General features: G+C 43.0%; 2 protein-coding genes across 3 annotated transcripts in view; one reads left to right on the plus strand and one right to left on the minus strand.

The window, feature by feature from the left end:
- Positions 1–16,965, plus strand: part of LOC143020815 (uncharacterized) — a 25,073-nt gene extending 8,108 nt beyond the window's left edge. Inside the window, exons 4-7 of the mRNA XM_076177609.1 lie at positions 485–670; positions 5,587–5,696; positions 6,301–6,383; positions 9,833–16,965. Coding sequence (XP_076033724.1) covers positions 485–670; positions 5,587–5,696; positions 6,301–6,383; positions 9,833–10,037 — 584 coding nt within the window. The 3' untranslated portion in view covers positions 10,038–16,965. The remainder of the gene's footprint in view (positions 1–484; positions 671–5,586; positions 5,697–6,300; positions 6,384–9,832) is intronic.
- Positions 16,966–17,892: 927 nt separating this feature from the next.
- LOC143020821 (uncharacterized) overlaps positions 17,893–19,800 on the minus strand; it is a 104,118-nt gene continuing 102,210 nt past the window's right edge. The window contains exon 6 of one of the 2 annotated variants that reach the window (XM_076177632.1): positions 17,893–19,713. In XM_076177632.1, coding sequence (XP_076033747.1) covers positions 18,925–19,713 — 789 coding nt within the window. In that variant the 3' untranslated portion in view covers positions 17,893–18,924. The remainder of the gene's footprint in view (positions 19,714–19,800) is intronic. The other variant, XM_076177631.1, reaches the window with a different exon arrangement.

The following is a 19,800-nucleotide window of genomic DNA, read 5'->3' on the forward strand; positions in this document are numbered from 1 at the left end:
CCTCTCTTCCTCCTCTCTTCCTCTTCTCTTCCACCTCCCCTCTGACCATATCTTTATGGCCACCTCGCTCAAGCCACAGTTACGGCGGGCCCTTGTACATATAGATCAACCAGACTCCCAAGCCCCCCAAAAATACCCCCAAAAATACAATCTCCCCCCTAAAAAAATAAGATATATATATTTCAACGTCCTCCAACTTGTAGCACAGACCTCCAGACCCACCAAAATCCCCCCAAATTCCCCACTACCCCTAAAAATCCCTCCCAAAAACATCCCCCATCAATATCACCCCCACTAAAACCACGCAAAAACCACAAAGAAAAAACATAGCCCTCAAAAGACCCCCAAAAACACAAAAATATCCCCCCAAAATATCCCCTAAAATACACCCCCAAAAATACACCCCCCAAAAATACAAAAATCCCCCCCCCCAAAAAAAAAAAAAAAAAAAAATCATCGACGTTTCTCCTTGCCCCTTCCTCAGACCTGACCAAGAACGGGACCCGAAGCCCCAAAGACCAAGAGGAGATTTTCTTCCTCCTGTCGGAGTCGCGTCCGAGGAGGGCCGTGCTTCTCCTCAGAAACCCGTTCGAGTGTATGCTCGCCCTCAGACACTATCACATGGCAGGACACACCGGTTTCGCCTCCAGGGACGCCTTCGTCGGGCCCGGTAGGTTGTCACACGCTCCTTCTGCAGGTATGATTGTTCACCAATGCCGGGTGACGCGACTCCTACTACCTGGCATCCTATTTAGAGTAAGCGTGTTGATCATCAGATTCGCAGTTTGCAGCTCGAAGCAAAACCGCCCAATCATTCGAAAACAAAGAATTATAGCTCTAGATAATCGTTGGGCGATCATCGTTGAGCCATGAACGATCATCGTTGAGACGAGAACGATCATCGTTGAGTCATGAACGATCATCGTTGAGCCATGAACGATCATCGTTGAGCCATGAACGATTGTTCTTGAGCCATAAACGATTATTGTTGAGCCATGAACGATCATCGTTGAGCCATGAACGATCATCGTTGAGACGAGAATCTTGCTTTTACTCCCTGATGTCATTTCAAGAATCGTTAATTTTTGTTTTATTTATTATAGATATTTTCTATATTGAATATTCTATTTATCTACCTATTTATAATTCATAACGTCGCAAACCCCCTATCAGGAGGCTAGGAGATTGCCCCTCACAGAGAACATTGTAGCGAGGAATTTTACGAACCATGCCCTTGGTCCAACTCGCCGGTGGCAGGGTTCGAACCGCCCTCCGCTCGACCTTCGCCGAAAGTAGCGAGACCTTAGGATGAGGATTTCAATGTTTTTAGGTTCGGGTCCCACTTTTGAAACTCTTAGGGGGGGATCCACGACCCAATGGTCGAAAATCGTTATTGTATGTGTCTTTGTTTCTGTAATGTGTATTGTTATGTCTTCCTTCTTCATTGCGTTGTGTTGTATTTTGCTGTATTTTGTTGTATTTCGCTGTATTGTGCCCTGTTGTATTGTGCTATGCTGTGTTATATTGTAGTATGTTGTATTGTGTTTCATTGCGCTGTATTGTGTCCTGTTGTATTGTGTATTGTTGTATTGCATGTTGTATTTTGTTATGTTTTATTGTTTCATTGCGCTGTATTGTATCCTGATGTATTGTGCATTGTTGTATTGTATGTTGGATTTTGATATGTTGTATTGTTGCATTTCGCTGTATTGTGTCCTGTCGTATTGTATGTTGTATTTTACTTTGTTGTATTGTCTTTCATTGCGCTGTATTGTGTCCTGTTATGCTATGCTATGCTGTGTTGTATTGCAGTATGTTGTATTTCATTGCACTGTATTGTGCCCTGATATGCTATGCTATGCTATGCTATGCTGTGTTGTATTGCAGTATATTGCATTTCATTGCGCTGTATTGTACCCTGATATGCTATGCTATGCTGTGTTGTATTGCAGTATGTTGTATTTCATTACTCTGTATTGTACCCTGATATGCTATGCTATACTGTGTTGTATTACAGTATGTTGTATCTTATGTTGTATTATTTCATTGCGCTGTATTGTGGTATAGTATGTTGAATTATTTTGCTATGTTGTATCGTTTCATTGCGCTGTATTGTGTCCTGTTGTATTGTGCAGTGTTGTATTGTATGCTGTATTTTGCTATGTTGTATTGTCTTTCATTGCGCTGTATTGTGTCCTGTTATGCTATGCTATGCTATGCTGTGTTGTATTGAAGTATGTTGTATTTTATGTTGTATTGTGTTTCATTAGTGTTGTATTGTATGCTGTATTTTGCTGTTGTATTTTCTTTCATTGCGCTGTATTGTGTCCTGTTATGCTATGCTATGCTATGCTATGCTGTGTTGTATTGAAGTATGTTGTATTTTATGTTGTATTGTGTTTCATTGCGCTGTATTGTATCCTGTTGTATTGTGCAGTGTTGTATTGTATGCTGTATTTTGCTGTTGTATTTTCTTTCATTGCGCTGTATTGTGTCCTGTTATGCTATGCTATGCTATGCTATGCCATGCTGTATTGAAGTATGTTGTATTTTATGTTGTATTGTGTTTCATTGCACTGTATTGTTGTATTGTGCAGCGGATGGTCATTTGCCCTGACAAAGTTTAAAGTTGCTGTCGTCTCACGGACTCACATTTTCGGGATCCTCTCTCCCCTCCCCCCTCCCCTCTCTTTTCCCCCCTCTTCCCCTCTCTCTTCCTCATTCCTCTCTTTTTCCCTTCTTCCCTCTCTTTTCCTCCCTTCCCCTCTCTTTTCCCCCTTCCTCTCTCTTTCCCCCCTCTTCCCCTCTCTCTTCCTAATTACTCTCTCTTTCCTTTCTTCCCTCTCTCCCCTCCCCTCCCCTCTCTTTTCCCCCCTCTTCCCCTCTCTCTTCCTCATTCCTCTCTTTTTCCCTTCTTCCCTCTTTTCCTCCCCTCCCCTCTCTTTCCCCCCCTCTTCCCCTCCCTCTTCCTAATTCCTCTCTTTTTCCCTTCTTCCCTATCTTTTCCTCCCTTCCCCTCTCTTTTCCCCTCCTCTTCCCCTCTCTCTTTCTAATTCCTCTCTTTTTCCCTTCTTCCCTCTCTTTTCCTCCCTTCCCCTCTCTTTCCCCCCCTCTTCCCCTCTCTCTTCCTCATTCCTCTCTCTTTCCCTTCTTCCCTCTCTTCCTCCCCTCCCCTCTCTTTCCCCCCTCTTCCCCTCTCTCTTTCTAATTCCTCTCTTTTTCCCTTCTTCCCTCTCTTTTCCTCCCTTCCCCTCTCTTTTCCCCCTTCCTCTCTCTCTTCCTAATTCCTCTCTTTTACCCTTCTTCCCTCACTTTTCCTCCCCTCCCCTCTCTTTCCCCCCTTCTCCTGTCTTTTCCTCCCTTCCTCTCTCTTTCCCCTTCCTCTCTCTTTCCCCTTCCTCTCTGTTCCATCTTCCCTCTCTCTTCCCCTTCCCTCTCCCTTCCCCTTCCTCTCTCTCCTCTCTCTCTCTCTTTCCCTTCCTTTTCTTTCTCTTCCCTCTCTCCCCCTTCCCTCTCTTCCCCTTTCCAATTCCCCTCTTCCCCTCTCTCTTACTAATTCCTCTCTTTTTCCCTTCTTCCCTCTCTTTTCCTCCCTTCCTCTCTCTTTCCCCTTCCTCTCTCTTTCCCCTTCCTCTCTCTTCCATCTTCCCTCTCTCTTCCCCTTCCCTCTCTTTTCCCCTTCCTCTCTTTCCCCTTGACTCTCTCCCCCTTCCCTCTCTCCTCCTTCCCTCTCTTTCCCTTCCCTCTCTACCCCCTTCCTCTCTCTTCCCCCTTCTCCTTTTCCTTCCTCCCTTTCCCTCTTCTCTCTCTTTCCCCTCTCTCTCTTCCCCTTCTCTCTTTTTACCCTTCCCTCTCTCCCCCTTCCCTCTCTCCCCCTTCCCTCTCTTCCCCCTTCCTCTCTCTCCCCCTTCCCTCTCTTCCCCTTTCCTCTCTTTCCCTTCCCTCTCTACTCCCTTCCTTTCTCCTTTTCCTTCCTCCCTTTCCCTCCTCTCTCTCTTTCCCCTCTCTCTCTTCCCCTTCTCTCTTTTTACCCTTCCCTCTCTCCCCTTCCCTCTCTCCCCCTTCCCTCTCTTCCCCCTTCCAATTCCCCTCTTCCTCTCTCTCTCTTATCCCTCTCTCCTCTCCCCTCACCTTTCCCCTCACTTTTAGCTTGTTCCCCTCTTTACTCTTCGTCTTTCTTTCTCTTCTTTTAATCTTGTTTATACATTGTCTTACGTTTTATCTATTTTCCTTTTTATTTTATTTTTCCAACACAGTTTACTACCTTCTAGCCTTCTTCCCCTCTCCCCCTCTCCCCTTTCCCCCACTCTACCCCTCTCCCCCTTTCCCCCCCTCCCCCTTTCCCCCTTTCCCACTCTCCCCTTTCCCCCTCTCCCCCTTTCCCCTTCTCCCCACTCTACCCCTTTACCCCTCTCCCCCTTTCTCCCTCTCCCCCTTTCCCTCTCTCCCCTTTCCCCTCTCCCCCTTTCCCCTTCTCCCCACTCTACCCCTTTCCCCCTTTCCCCCTCCCCCTCTTTCCCCTTTCCCCATCCCCCTTTCCCCCTCTCCATACTCTATCCCTCGTCTCCCCCCTTTCCTCCTCTCCCCACTCTCCCCCTCGTCTCCCCACTCTTCTCTCTTCCTACTCTCCCTCTCTCCCTCCCCCACTCTCTCATCCTCTCCCCCTTCTCCCCTCCTCTCAACTCTCCTCTTCTCTTTCCTCCCCTCTCCCCCCACTCTCCCCCCGCCCCCATCCAATTCTCTCCCACACTCTCCTCCCCTCTCCCCCCACTCTCTCCCTGCCCCCATCCAATTCTCTCCCACACTCTCCTCCCCTTCTCCCTCCCCTTCCAACTCCCCCTCCTCCACCCTTTCCAACTACTCCTCCCTCTCTCACTCCTCCTGTGACTCCTCTCTATCCAACTCTCTAACTCCTCCCCCTCTGACTCCTCCTTCTCCCATCCCCCCTCCTCCTCTTCTTCCTCCTACATGCCCTCCTCCTCCTCCTCCTCCCACCTGCTCCCCTCCTCTCCTCCTCCATTCCCCCTCCAATTCTTCCTCCCTTCCCCTCCAACTCCTCCTCCACTCCCAATCATATTCCTTCTCAAATGTGTAAAAATAGACATTTTGTTTCTTGAAATATACTTATTTCTCCAAATAACAAATCCACAAATAACGAACTTGATAAAAAGTACAGTTTTATTATAAATACTTTATTATTATTATTATTATTATTATTATTATTATTGTTATTATTATTACTATTATTATTATTATTATTATTATTATTATTATTATTATTATTATTATTATTATTATTATTATTATTATTATTATCATTTACTATTAGTTTTGTATATATTTATTCTTTTCGTTAGAGCAGATTAGAGCGTCGCTACTTGCGACGTAGGTCATTTCGAACCCTCCCACCAGCCAGTTGGACCAAGGGCATTGCTCCCTCAATTTCACGCTACAAAGTCCTCAGGAAGGGTTACCGTCCTAGCCTCCTGATAGGGCGGAGTTGGCGACGTGAAACCCAATCAACCGTCATCATGTATTCATACAATTTTTTTTTTTTTTTTTTCTTTTTTTTTCTTTTTTTTTTAGGCTGGAAGAACTTCACTCTGGAACGAGCCTTGGCCTGGAAGAGTCTCGCGGAGTCTTGGCTGACTCTAAGGAACGTCTCCCTCCTCGTCATCCACTTTGAACATCTCAGGGTGAGTTGGTGTTGTTTGTGAAGGTGGTGGTGATTGTGGGACGGCTGTTGTAATTGACCGGTCGTACTGGGATTCGAACCATAGGCCATAATCCCTCATAACTTTATCTCCACACACACACACACACACACACACACACACACACACACACACACACACACACACACACACACACACACACACACACACATACACACACACACGGGCGGGGAGTTGGGGGTGTGTGTGCGTGTAAGGTCACAGTATTACCCATAGATCGGTCATACGAGCTCTGAGCTCTCATCCGGGGGGTTAATAACTGTCGATCACGAGTCCAATACGTGATCCAAGACCATGGTGAATCACACACACACACACACACACACACACACACACACACACACACACAAACACACACACAAATATATATATATATACTTACATATATGCACATACATATATACACATATACATACATACACACACATACATTTATGTATAAAGGTTCCTATAACTTCCCTTATACATGAAATCCCCCCCCAACCAATTTCCCATTTTCTCTGACCCAACTTCCCGTTCTCTCTGACCCCGTTTCTCCCGTTTTCTTTTTTTCCGGTGGCTCCAGTATTACCTTGAACGTGAGATGCTTCGCCTAATTTCCTTCCTGGGGATTCCCATCGATTACAGCAGGCTTAACTGTCTCCTCAGGTGAGTTTGCTAAAGGCCCATTCACACGGTCAAACTGTTTGTCAAACATGTTTGTCAAACAAGTGTTTGATGTGATGTCTGATCGTGTGAATGGGGTATTTGGTTGTCAAACGAGTTTGACAAACGTGTTTGACAACCAAATACCCCATTAACAAGATCAAACATCCCTTCAAACACGATTGACAAACATGTTTGACAATCAAATACCCTATTCACACGGTCAAACATCACGTCAAACACGTTTGACAAACATGTTTGACAACCAAATACCCCATTCACACGGTCAAACATCACGTCAAACACGTTTGACAAACGCGTTTGACAACCAGATACCCTATTCACACGATCAAACATCACTTCAAACGCGTTTGACAAACATCTTTGACAACCAAATACCCCTATTCACACGGTAAAATATAACTTCAAATACGTTTGAAAAACGTGTTTGACAACCAGATACCTTATTCACACGGTCAAACATCACTTCAAATATTTGTTTGACAAACTGGGTTTGGTAAACAGTTTGACCATGTGAATGGCCTTTAACACGCAAGAGCGAAATTGTTTCCCACTGGGGCCTTTCCCCAGCCTTGTTCTGTCGCATTTGGAGATAATGAATATATATATATATATATATAGATAAATATAAATAAATAGATAAATGAATAACCAGCTAGGTTAATAACTAAGTAATAAAAAAGATATATCCATATGTATACGTGTGTGTGTATGTTCATGTGTGTGTTTACGAGTATGTTTGTGTGTGTGCGTGTCTGTGTGTGTGTGTGTGTGTATGTTTATGTGTGTTTACGAGTATTTTTGTGTGTGTGCGTGTGTATGTGTGTGTGTGTGTGTGTGTGTGTATGTGTGTGTGTATTTATGAGAGGGACTCACCCCAGAATCCGCTTTACTACAGACGAAAGCGCCACCTTTGCCCTTCGTGTTAGACAAATGTTCTAGATATATTTCTAAATGATACGATTTCTGTGTAGCCTAGGTTATCTAATAAAATGGCTCCCTCTAGGTTACTTTGAGATTTTTTTTATTTTTTTTATTTATTTTTGTACTTTATTTTTTCTTGTATTTTGTTTTTTAATATAAGTATTTTATTTATTTATCTATTTTTTTTTTATTATTTAATTTTGTATTTTTTTTTCTTGTATTTTATTTTCAATATAAGTATTTTATTTATTTATTTATGTTTTATTTATTAATTAATTTTTTATTTATTTGTTTGTTTGTTTGTTTATATTCTATTATTATTATTATTATTATTATTATTATTATTATTATTATTATTATTATTATTATTATTATTATTATTATTATTATCATTATATGTATATTTTCCTTTTTTTTTTTTAAGTTAGTTAAGGCTCTTTCGAAGTCAGGCCACTAGGTTGGTTGTGTAAGTTTGGTTCATTATCGTGTGCTTCAATATCTCCGCTTCGACCTTATGAGAGCCTCCTCTTCAACCGAGGTCCTCATTAGCAAAGGACGTCAGGGCTTATCGCCCTCACCTCTCGTAAACACATGTAAACATTGACACGCACACGTATGTACACACACACACACAAAAACATACACATATGCACACATACGCACATGCACATATACACGCACACACGCATGCAAACACACGCGTAAAGACACTCGCACACACACGTACACGCACACACGTATGTACACAAACACATACGCGCACACACACACACACACCTCTCATGGCGCTGTGGTTAGAGCTCTGGCCTGCCACTACGGAGGTCCGGGTTCGATCCTCGCCCGGGGCTGAAATAATATCAGTATCGCAGCGCTGAGGGGTGTTACTCCAAGTGTGTGCAAGGTCATAGCATTACCCATAGATCGGACCTACGAGCTCTGAGCTCTCTTCCAGGAGGGAAATAGCTGTCGATCACGAGTCCAACACGTGATCCAAAGACCAAGTGAATACACACACACACAGGCAAATACACACATATGCGAACGTACACACACACACACACGCGCGCGCGCGCACAAACATACACACACACATACACACGCGCGCGCACACACACACACGCAACACACACATACACACACACACACACACACACACACTCACACACATACAGTCTGTTTCTGTAATATCACCTCTTATGCCTTATTATTCTTTATATTTTGTGTGTGTGTGTGTGTGTGTGTGTGTGTGTGTGTGTGTGTATGTGTGTGTGTGTGTGTGTGAGTGTGTGTGTGTGTGTGTGTGTGTGTGTGTGTGTGTGTGTGTGTGTGTGTGTGTGTGTGTGTGTGTGTGTGTTTACATATTGTATTTATTGACTTATCAACTTACCCATGACTTACCACGACCTGCAATGACCTGCTGTGGCTGACTTCCCATGACCTACCACGACCTCCCAAGACCTAACATAACCTAACACGACCTACCATATCCTACCACCACCTACCACCACCTACCACCACCATCTACCACCATCTACCACTTTCTACTATCATCTACCACTACCTTCCACCATGTATTACCACCTACCATTTACCATTATCTACCACCATCTCCCACCACCTCCCACATCCACCCACAACCTACCAAAACATACCAACACCATCCACCGTCTTCCACCTACCACCACGACCTCATAAGAACGGAGGAGACTGAAAGAGACCATAGGGCCTACACCAGGCAGTTCCATATTCTCCGCGACCTAGTACAACCTTGTAAGGACTCCAATAGACCATAAGGCCTACACTAGGCAGTTCCATGACCTCGAATGACCTAGCACGACCTCCCACAACCTCACAAGACCTACAGCAGGCCATAAGGCCTACACTAGGCAGTTCCATATCCCCCACGAACTAGCACGACCTCCAACAACCTTACAAGAACTGCAATGGACCATAAGGTGTACACTAGGCAGTTCCATATCCCCCACAACCTACCACGACCTCACAAGAACTACAGCAGACCATAAGGCCTACACTAGACAGTTCCATATCCTCCACAACCTCATAAGACCTACAGCAGACCATAAGGCCTACACTAGGGAGTCCCACATCCTCCACGACCTCATAAGACCTACAAGAGACCATAAGACCTACACTAGACAGTTCCATATCCTTCACTACCTCACAAGACTTACAACAGACCATAAGGCCTACACTAGGTAGTTCCACATCCTCCGCAACCTCATAAGACCTACAACAGACCATAAGGCCTACACTAGGTAGTTCCACATCCTCCACAACCTCATAAGACCTACAACAGACCATAAGGCCTACACTAGGTAGTTCCACATCCTCCACAATCTCATAAGACCTACAACAGACCATAAGGCCTACACTAGGCAGTTCCACATCTTCCACAACCTCATAAGACCTACAACAGACCATAAGGCCTACACTAGACAGTTCCATGACCTCGAACGACCTAACCCGGGTCGGTATTCCCCCACTAGGTACCCCGAGGGGCGTTTCCACCGCCCGAGGTACCACCGGCATCTTCAGGGATACTCCTTCCCGAAGGAGGCCATTGGCGCGGCTCAGGACGCCCTCCACCAGGTCGACCTACTCCTCAGGGGTCAAGGTCATCCTCCACTCCCTCTCGAACTCTACACTTACGTCCCCGAACCCATCGTCACCCCGCCGTCCGCGAAGGAGTGAAGTTCCCGGAACCGGGTTGTTACTTCTTCCGGAAGTGGCGGAACCCCCCCCCCCACGGAACAGGGTTACTTCCGGAAGTGGGACCCACCCGGAACCGGGTTGTTACTTCCGGAAGTAGAAACACCCCAAGGAACCGGGTTGTTATTTCAGGGCGTGGGACCCCCGGAACCGGGACTTCCGAAAGTGGTCTGAAGGAAGTTTAACTTCTTGAAGTGTGCCCCCGGAACTGAGACTTCCGGAGGTGTGCCCCCAGAACCGGGACTTCCGGAAGTAGCCCCGGAACTTCTGGAGGTAGCCCAGGGGAACCGGGATTTCCGGAAGTAGTCACCGGAACTTCCGGGTGTACTCCATGGAACCGGAAGTATCCCAAGGGAGCTGGAAATTCCGGAATTAACCCAAGGGAACAGAAACTTCCATAAGCAGTCACTGGAACTTCTGGAAGTAGGACAAAGGGACAAAAACTTCCGGAAGTGTCCCAAGTGATCCGGAACTTCCGGGGGCCACACCATGGAACCGGAAGTAGCCCATGGAACCGTGACTTCCGGAAGTATCCTGGGGGAACCAGAACATCCGGAAGTAGACCCAAGGACTGGAAATCACTCCACCGGAAGTATTTATCATTGTTACAGCGTGTGCTAAAAGTCCGGGGACAAATTCTCCGAATAAATTGTCCGGAGGGAATGTCCGGGTGAGGACGAGAGCACCGGAAGGATACGAAGAGTATTAAGAGAAGTCCTACAGCGTGTACAAAGAGTGCGGAAACAATGAGAAGTCGTACGGTGTGAACAAAGAGTTTTGTAATAGTGAAATGTTGGAATCTCCGTTTTGTACGCTCCTCTGTATTGAAACTTAATATTTATTGAATCTACGTCGTTTGAAAATGTCTGTGTTCTCAGGAGATTTCATTCCGTAAAAGAAAATTTAATTTCTTTAAGGCTTGACTAAAGGAAAACGATGTAGTCATTATTTATGTGACGGCAAAAATATCGTCTTCAGACTTGACAAAAGTTATCATTCGTCATTTTCATTCAGTCAGTGCTATAGTCTAACATCCATAAACCAAAATATCAATTTGGTTTTCAATGTTCATTGTACATTCAATTGTTTCCATATCGTTTATTGTCTTAATTTGTGTTTTTTCTTCTTCTTCATCCGTTGGATGAGATGAAGACGACATTACGTCATAACGCATTGATGCGTTCGAACTTGGCGGGCATTTGAGATTATGCATAATACAGCATGGACGCGTTTACTAAATGCGTGAAAAGTTCAGTTCAGCTTGATATTTATATGCAAAAGACATAAATAGCAGTAGCATTGCTGCTAAATGTTGTTCAAATTTTTTACCAAAGGATACATCAGTATTTGAAAAATCATCTTCTATTTATTATTTATTTACCAAAAAAAAATTGAATTATGTGAACGCATATTATTATCAAAATGATTATTCAAGTGTTCCCAGTACTTGTATTTTTCACTTTTTTAAATAATTGAGTGTATTTTACTTCTAGTTTATCTTTTTGTAACCATGATATTTCTGTACGAAAGTTACAATGATCTCTTTCCAGGCAGCTTAACTAGTTTTCAATAATTTTCTCCAATTTGACTGTATACAGATTATTACTATTACTATTGTTGTTATTACTGTTAATTATTATTATTGATATTATTTATTGTTGTCTCCGAAGCCAGAAAGGAGGTATGTAGATAACTGTTTCTATATTAGATATTTTGCCTATTCCGTAGTCTTTACCATGTCATAATCTGTACTCCAATTCAAATTTTGGCGCTATTTTTGGGGGGATGGGTGGGACATGGTGCATTGTGGAGGAGGGGGGGATAAATCCTGTCCCCCCTAAGATAATAAGTTTCAAAATAAACTCATCTATGAATTTTTAGTTTGTCTCCATTTGTAACGTCCCTCCATTGGTCAGTCGACATGACGTCACATTGCTCCAGATTCGACGTCGTTTCTATAAGTCACATTTCATCTACATTTTTTTTATATTATCATTTTCTTACTCAGACTGAAATTGACACACAATGTGGGAAATGGATAGAAACAACTTCGCTTACCGTATAGTCAATGAATGGAATAAATTTCCTGCAGAGGCAATGCAATGTAGTTCAGTTCGAATTTTCAAGATTTATTTAGATAAACACCTAAGCAAGGTAACTTAATGCCTGACAGTCGTTTGGTTCGCTTGTTTATACATTTATTCAATTAACTATTAATTTAACTTCGTGGCCCTCGACCTGTGGATCAGGTAGTTGCCTAATCGGAGCCGGCGGCCGATTTGGCCCAATCTTGCCCAAGAGGGATAGCAAATTCAGTTTCATAGAGTAAAAATGTTTATTATGACCTTAAATATTAACGGCTGCAATGAAAGAAGAAAAAATAAAATGCTATTCAAAAATACGAGATATAGAGAGGATAGTCAAATTAAAAGAAAATTCACCCAGAAATATATTCTAATAAATAAGAAAACTGAAATTAAGTAACTAGACAGTTCTACTGTCTAAACTATCGAACTGTACAAGAAATTACTCGACAGAATTAAAAAAGGCAGAAAACGAGATGTAGATTCATAATAGCTGGACAGAGGAGACATTAGGGAAGTTTTAGGGAAAATTAGGGATATTATGGTGAAATTAGGAAAGTTTCAAAGAAAATCAGATATGTTTTAGGGAAAAATTCGATGTGTTTTGGGAAAACCAAACATTCTAGGGATAAGATGGATATATTAGGAGAAATTAGGGAATAAGAACTGATTATTTACGGGGAAATCAAGGATTTTTAGGGGAACTTCTGAATACCTCAGAGAAAACCAGATATGTTTTAGGGTAATTTTTAAGATGTATTAAGGAAATCTAGGGATTTTTTTTTATAAGAACTGAGTATTTAGGGGGAAAACAGGATAATTGGAGAAAATCAGATATGTTTTAGGGAAATTTTTATGATATGTTAAGGAAATTTAGGGAATTTTTATAAGAACTCTGGGGATTTAGGAGGAAAATCAGGGATAATTTAGGGAAACTTTGATACATTTTAGGGATGTGTTGGGGGGAAGCAAGGCATTAAAACTTGTTCTCTTGTTCAACATCCATCTGCATTTAATAATAGCACATTTGGAGGGCGACTCAAAATACCTCCAAAATTTCAAAATTACTTAATAGACAACCCCTATCAAACCCATAAACTAAAAATAATAATGATAAAAACAAATAAATAAAATTAAAATGTTCTATTTACACATTCAAACAAGTTGCCTAATATCATTATCACAAAATCATCATATCGTCCCATGATTAACGTCTTGTTCCAATATCAAATCACAATGATAAATATATCACTTACGAATATCAAAGGACATTTTAGTGCCCATATATTCTAGAACTAAAATAATAATAATAATCATGATAATAATAATAACTGATAAATTTGTAGAAAAATTCCTCACCCGACAACATAATGCTCTCACAGACCACACGACCACCTCAGAGAAGTTTGCAGGAGTAGCATGACAGGCTGGTAGAAGTTGATGATGTCTTTGTCTAGTAGAGGACTCAGAATGGGATTAGAGTTAAGTATATGAAAAAGTTTGCACGAGTACCGTGGCAGAGGCTAGAAGTCATATTGAGGGAGGCCTTTGTCTAGTATCTTCGTGTGCACTATGCTATCGGGTGACCTAGGGATTTTCTAGAATTCCCGCCACCTAATGACGTCATAGATGACGTCATCAGTTAACGAACAATCTTCACCGTTTTCTTTTTTTTTTTTTTCTTTTTTTTTATTTGGCAGAAAAAGCACCAATATTCATGAGATTTCGCGTTATTTGTAGATATATCTTTTTTATTTATTTTTTGGATATGTATAATTATATAACATGCAATTATATCATACATCTGTACACAATGTTGAAGTCGCTGTATTAGAAAGAGCTTGCTTACAAGTGTAGTTTCGCGTGACGTCACAACATATCTGGAATGAAACGTACACTAAATCATAACGCAAATAAAAAATAAAAAAAACTTGTTATATAAAAAAGTCGAGGATAAATCGTTCACTCAACTCTTTAAATAATTAATTAATGATGGAGTAGGTCTTACGACAAACCGCGCCAAAACGGTTTTTCGTCGCAACATGTCGACATTTTCGCAACGCAATAAAGACGATAGTTGGTAGGACGATAGTAGGCCCGGATAGTCCTTAGGATAGTCCTAAGGATAGTTGGAGGAATTTAACGTTGGATAAAGAGGGATAGAGACTACAAATCCAGAAAAGTCATCGACCGCCATTGGAAAACTCAAAGACGATCTGACGACATTTTCATATACATAGACGACATGACGTCACCGTTCTGGAGTTACAAAGACATAACGTCACAGTTTCTGGGTTACAAAAACGACATGACGTCATCGGTCTGGAGCCACAAAGACATGACGTCACCGTTTAGGAGTCAAAAACATGACGTCATGGTTCTGGGGTTACAAAGACATTACGTCACCGTTTCGGGGTTTCAAAGACATGACGTCACCGTTTCCGGATCACAAGGACATGACGTCACCGTTCTGGGGTTACAAAGACATGACGTCATTCAAGATCACGCACAGTTCTTGGGCTCGTTTCACACGCATCGACCTCTCGCCGCGCGCCGTCCACGACACGACGTCGTGGACTCTTTCACACGTATTCGTCACGTGTAAGTGTCCATAGACAACCATGGTTATTTGAGAGGACGACGTCGTGTCGTGGACAGCGCACGGCGAAAAGTCGATGCGTGTGAAAGAAGACCACAAGGGCATGGAGGGACAAGAGTAGGTACCTCCTGGTAGTGGTACTGCGAGATGGACGTCAGAGAGGTACACGTCCCCCGTAACCAATCTTTATAACCTATCAATGACATCACCTCTACCTGGAGGTGCAGCCCCAAGGGGCTGACATTCGGTTCCCGGACTGAGCCCGAGATATCTTTCGTTTAACTCCAACCTCACACAATACGGACAACAGTCGAAAATTTCTCTGGAATGATGTAAGGACCGATGCCGTCTATCATGAGGCTCCGGGTCACTGATTGGAAATCCGTTGCCCAACAGTGGCCGGCAGCTGTCACTTGGTGATCAGTCGCCGGTTGTCTCCTCTTACACGACAAGATGGAGGAATTACAGTAAAAGTGAAGAGAAACATCTTGGGCTCAGTCTCGGGATCCAGTGACAGCCCCTCAGGGCTGCACCATCTTCAGATGGTAGTGAGGGTGTCGACGGGGTTTCAGAACCGGTCCAAGGGAGACGAATCTAACCGACGTCCATCTTGCAGAAGACACGCGCGCGCACACACACACACACACACACACACATATATATATATATATATATATATATATATATATATATAAAGAATAACCCAATGCCTAGTGTACTGATGCACCATCGGTGTGGTGAGGAGATTGGTTTCGACTTTTCTAATGGAATCTCTGTGATATTAGAAGAGCCGATGTGAACATGGACGCTATGTGAATTTATTTTTTCTTATAAGTCAAATTCATTGTCATAAAATAAAATTACATAAAGTTGATTTGCAGATATGACTGGTTCAAAAATCTGTATAAAAGATGAAAATAAGAAAGCAATAAAAAGAAAAGGAAAAACATAAAAAACTAATAAAACATAAATAGAATATAACTAAGATTAATAAGAAAGGAATAAAAAGGGAGAATAAACGTTAAAAATAATAATAAATAAATAAACATATAAATAAATACACAAAACTATATCAGGAAAAAGTCTACGGTTCTAAACACCCACGTTTCGCGATCAACCCGCCATCCACGCTGTCTGAATGCCACTTTTTTGTAAACATCCTGTTTGTTTGTTTTCCACAGAACACCTCCAAACACACTCTATCACCACCATTTACTCCCGTTTTCATATCTCACCTCCAAACACCTCGAATGCACAGAGTAATCACCATTTAAAATTTATGCAAAAGTGACTATGTCAGGACTGAGCAACCTTTTCAAGTGTGCGTGCCGAAATGAACCAAATATTTGATACAAACCTTCCTCGCTCGTCAACAGAGTAACATAAGTGATAGGCCTGCATACGAATATGGTCCCCTTCCCTCCCTCCCTTCACCTTCTACGAGGGCCCCAAATCCGCACCCAACACAGGATACGGCTACCAATGATCATACAAAAGAAGAGTTGGAGATTTATTAGTTGTTTGTTTTAAGGTGAGCTCTGGATTCCGCGTACCGGAAGGAAAGTAGTTAGTGTGCCAGATTCGGCACGCGTGCCAAGGGTTGCCCACCCCTAGAATAGTATGTTGTCCACCAGTAACGATATTTTCTTGTTCTAGATATATACGCTACCTACACCCTTAACACCTGCTACATACATTTTTCTCTATTACTGGGAATTTCTAGAATAGGCTCTCATATATTCGGAATATTTTAAAATTACGCATTCGAGAGAAATTCTCAATAAGAGAGAATTCTCTGTAACCACGAGGAAAGTTTGACAATTCCATCATGGTATTCTGTCTACAAATGACGATGAAATGGTTAAACGTCACAAACTACCCCGTATTGGGAGGCTAGGACGGTAACCCTTTCAGAGGACTTTGTAACATGGAATTTAATTAACCATGCCTTTGGTTCAACTTCACCGGTGTCAGGGTTCGAACCGCCATCCCCTCGACCTTCGCCACAAGTAACGAAGCCCTAACTCGCTCGGCCAGGGAGCTTCTTGTTTACAAATAAACAAAATATTTTCATTTTATGTATCAAATCGTTGTAGACCTCTAGGTCTCCCATTAAGGAAGTCTAGGACCAATATCCTCGCCACACCGATAGTTCTCGACAGCACTTGGAGACTATTGAGTACATACACATTATATATATATATATATATATATATATATATATATATATATATATATATATATATATAAAACAAATCACTAGTATCATCGTAGTCTTTCAAATAATATACCCGGCTGTTGTGGGGCACGATCTGGTGACCAACATAATGCTAGTCCTCCACGCTACAGACTACTCCACTGAGCATACAACAGAACCAGAACCTGACATTAACTTATACTCAGGAATGAAGGTGACCGTCAACTGTCTTATATGTGTATATATATATATATATATATATATATATATATATATATTATATATATATATATATATATATATATATATATATATATATACACAAACCCCATATGCCCCCATTAAAGGGAGAAAACCCTAAAACACAATCAAGATATCAAGGACCTCTCAACCCCCGATACTGGCATTCGATCCACCTTCTTCACGTCGCCCTTGAAACTCGTCGTCTGCTCATCCGAGGCTGACCTTGAGCGTAAGGATGTAGAGGGAGTGAAGAAGAACACCGCCACCGTGTTCCCCCTCATTTCGTGTATTTCTCTCACGAAGAAGACCAAAAGGGTAATTGGGCACAGCTACCCTCCTACAACAGGGAGAAAGGCTTATGTACATGTAGATGTATATATAAGTTTAGTATGTGTATATATATATATATATATATATACATATGTATGTGTATATGTATAGGTACTGTATGTATATGTACTCATATATATGTATGAGTACTTTATATGTATATGTACTCATATACATGTGTATATATAATATATATATATATATATATATATATATATATATATATGTATATATATATATATATATGTTGTGGATGTACTCGTATATACGATATGTATGTGTGTGTATATGTATATGTGAAAGTACGGTATATATGTGTATGTACTCATATATATATATATATATATATATATATATATATATATATATATGTATGTATGTTGTGGATGTACTCGTATATATGTATATGTGTGTATATGTATATGTAAAAGTACGGTATATATATGTGTGTGTACTCATATATATGTATATGCCTATATGCATATATGTACATGTATATGTGACGTACAATCACGACTTGGCAACTCAGCGGCAGGAATGACAAATTACGAACTAGCGGATGGCAAATGCAGTAGAAGGTGTTCGAGTCTCGGCAGCAGCAGGTGTCGCGACCGCACCTGCAGAGGTTGCGTCCTCCGAGGTTCTCCTGAATTCAGGACTCGAACTCTGTCGGTTCTTGCAGACACAGAAGCATTGTGGGTCGTCAGTGAGGGGTACCTGCTTGTATGTAGAGGTCCAAGATGAAGAACAAATTCGTCCATTTTCAATACCAGACTTCGCCCTTCCCCGTCCTCTCCTCCATCAGGAGGTGCAGCCCTGAGGGGATGGCTTTCGGTCCCCGGAATGTGCCCAAGATATCTTTTTATTCATCTGACAACCGGCGACTCCTCTCTCTACCACTCACACAACACAGACAACAGTCAAAGTTTCTTCCCGTAGAGATCTACGGGAGGTTCTGAGGAGGAGCGTTGCCGGCAGCTCTGGGGCTCCGGGTTTTCCATCTGGTGAAACTCGCGGCAACAACTGTAGAAGCTCTTGGGCCAGGGATCTCCGTCCCTGTGACACTAAGCAGTCGGGAGTTCAAAACAAAACAAAAAAAGCTAAATATAGCCGCCAGAGAACTCCCCTTTGGAGGAGTCATCCACTGACTTCAAGTTCCTTCTTCGTAAAGCGAAAGGCTGCTTTCGTGCACCAAGCAAAGGGAGTGTCTTTTATAACGGGGTCAGGCGTTCCAACGGTTTTTAACGGTTTTAACGGCCTGTGGTCGTTCAAACCGTCGTCGTCGAAGAGCACTCGAAGACCTCTCCAGACGTCGTTGTCTAACGAAGACGAAAAAACATCGAAGTCCTTTTCGTCTTCTTCTTTTTTTTCTGTTTAATTTTATCACAAAGTCCTTCCCGATGTCCTTCTCAGATGTCATGGCTCGGGGGAATCCTTACTCGACCTCCGCCTCAGACTCGACCTCTTGAAGGAAGCCAGAGTCTTGTGGAAAATGCTCTTCACGCTGCTGAAGTCGCCGCTCCGTCTGGAGGACGACCTCTCGGTGCCGTTGTGGCGTGAGTGCGACCCCACGGGCTCGGAGGAGATACTCGGGTTGGGGGAGGGCGCTGGGCCCGTCGAAGGACCGCTGCCCATACTCATAGCTCCGCAGGATCCCACGACTAAAGTCGTCGGAGGACGTGAGGACCCGTCCACCAAGGTGCTAAGTTCGCAGGACATGTACTGGTCCGCCACACCTCGACCTCGACCCCTGGACAAGGGACTACTCGACCCGGCTAACGCGAACTGCGTGCTACTCCTCGGGGGCGCCTTGGCTCGAGTGGGACTCGACTCCCCGTCGAGGAGCTGCCCGGAGGACTGGCTCTGGACTATGGCCGGGGACGTGGGAGTGCTGCATCGCCCCGGGACGTGAGTGGGAGTCGGTTTCGGACTCCCGACGACTCTAGGACTCCCAGGGGAGGAGTCCGTCGGAGGAGGAGACTTCGTGGGCGTCGCTGGGGACGCGGTCTTGGCGCGTTCCCTCCGCTTCGCCAGGTCCTCCTTCAGCGTCGAGGCGCAGTCGTAGTGCTTGGATTGAACGGCGATCTGCACGGGCGTGAGTCCCTGGTCGTTCTTGAGCGAAGAATCTGCTCCGGCCGCCAGCAGCGTCTTTGTCACCCGCAGGTCTCCGCTCAGGGCGGCAGCGTGGAGGGCAGACTCGCCATTCTAGAAAAGAAAAGAAAAGAAATTAATATAAAATAAAATAAAATAAATAAAGAATAAAATACAAGAAATATAAAATAAATAAAATAA

Source organism: Oratosquilla oratoria, chromosome 40 (assembly GCF_046742065.1).
Source record: "Oratosquilla oratoria isolate Oo_2021 chromosome 40, ASM4674206v1, whole genome shotgun sequence".
NCBI classification, from domain to species: domain Eukaryota; kingdom Metazoa; phylum Arthropoda; class Malacostraca; order Stomatopoda; family Squillidae; genus Oratosquilla; species Oratosquilla oratoria.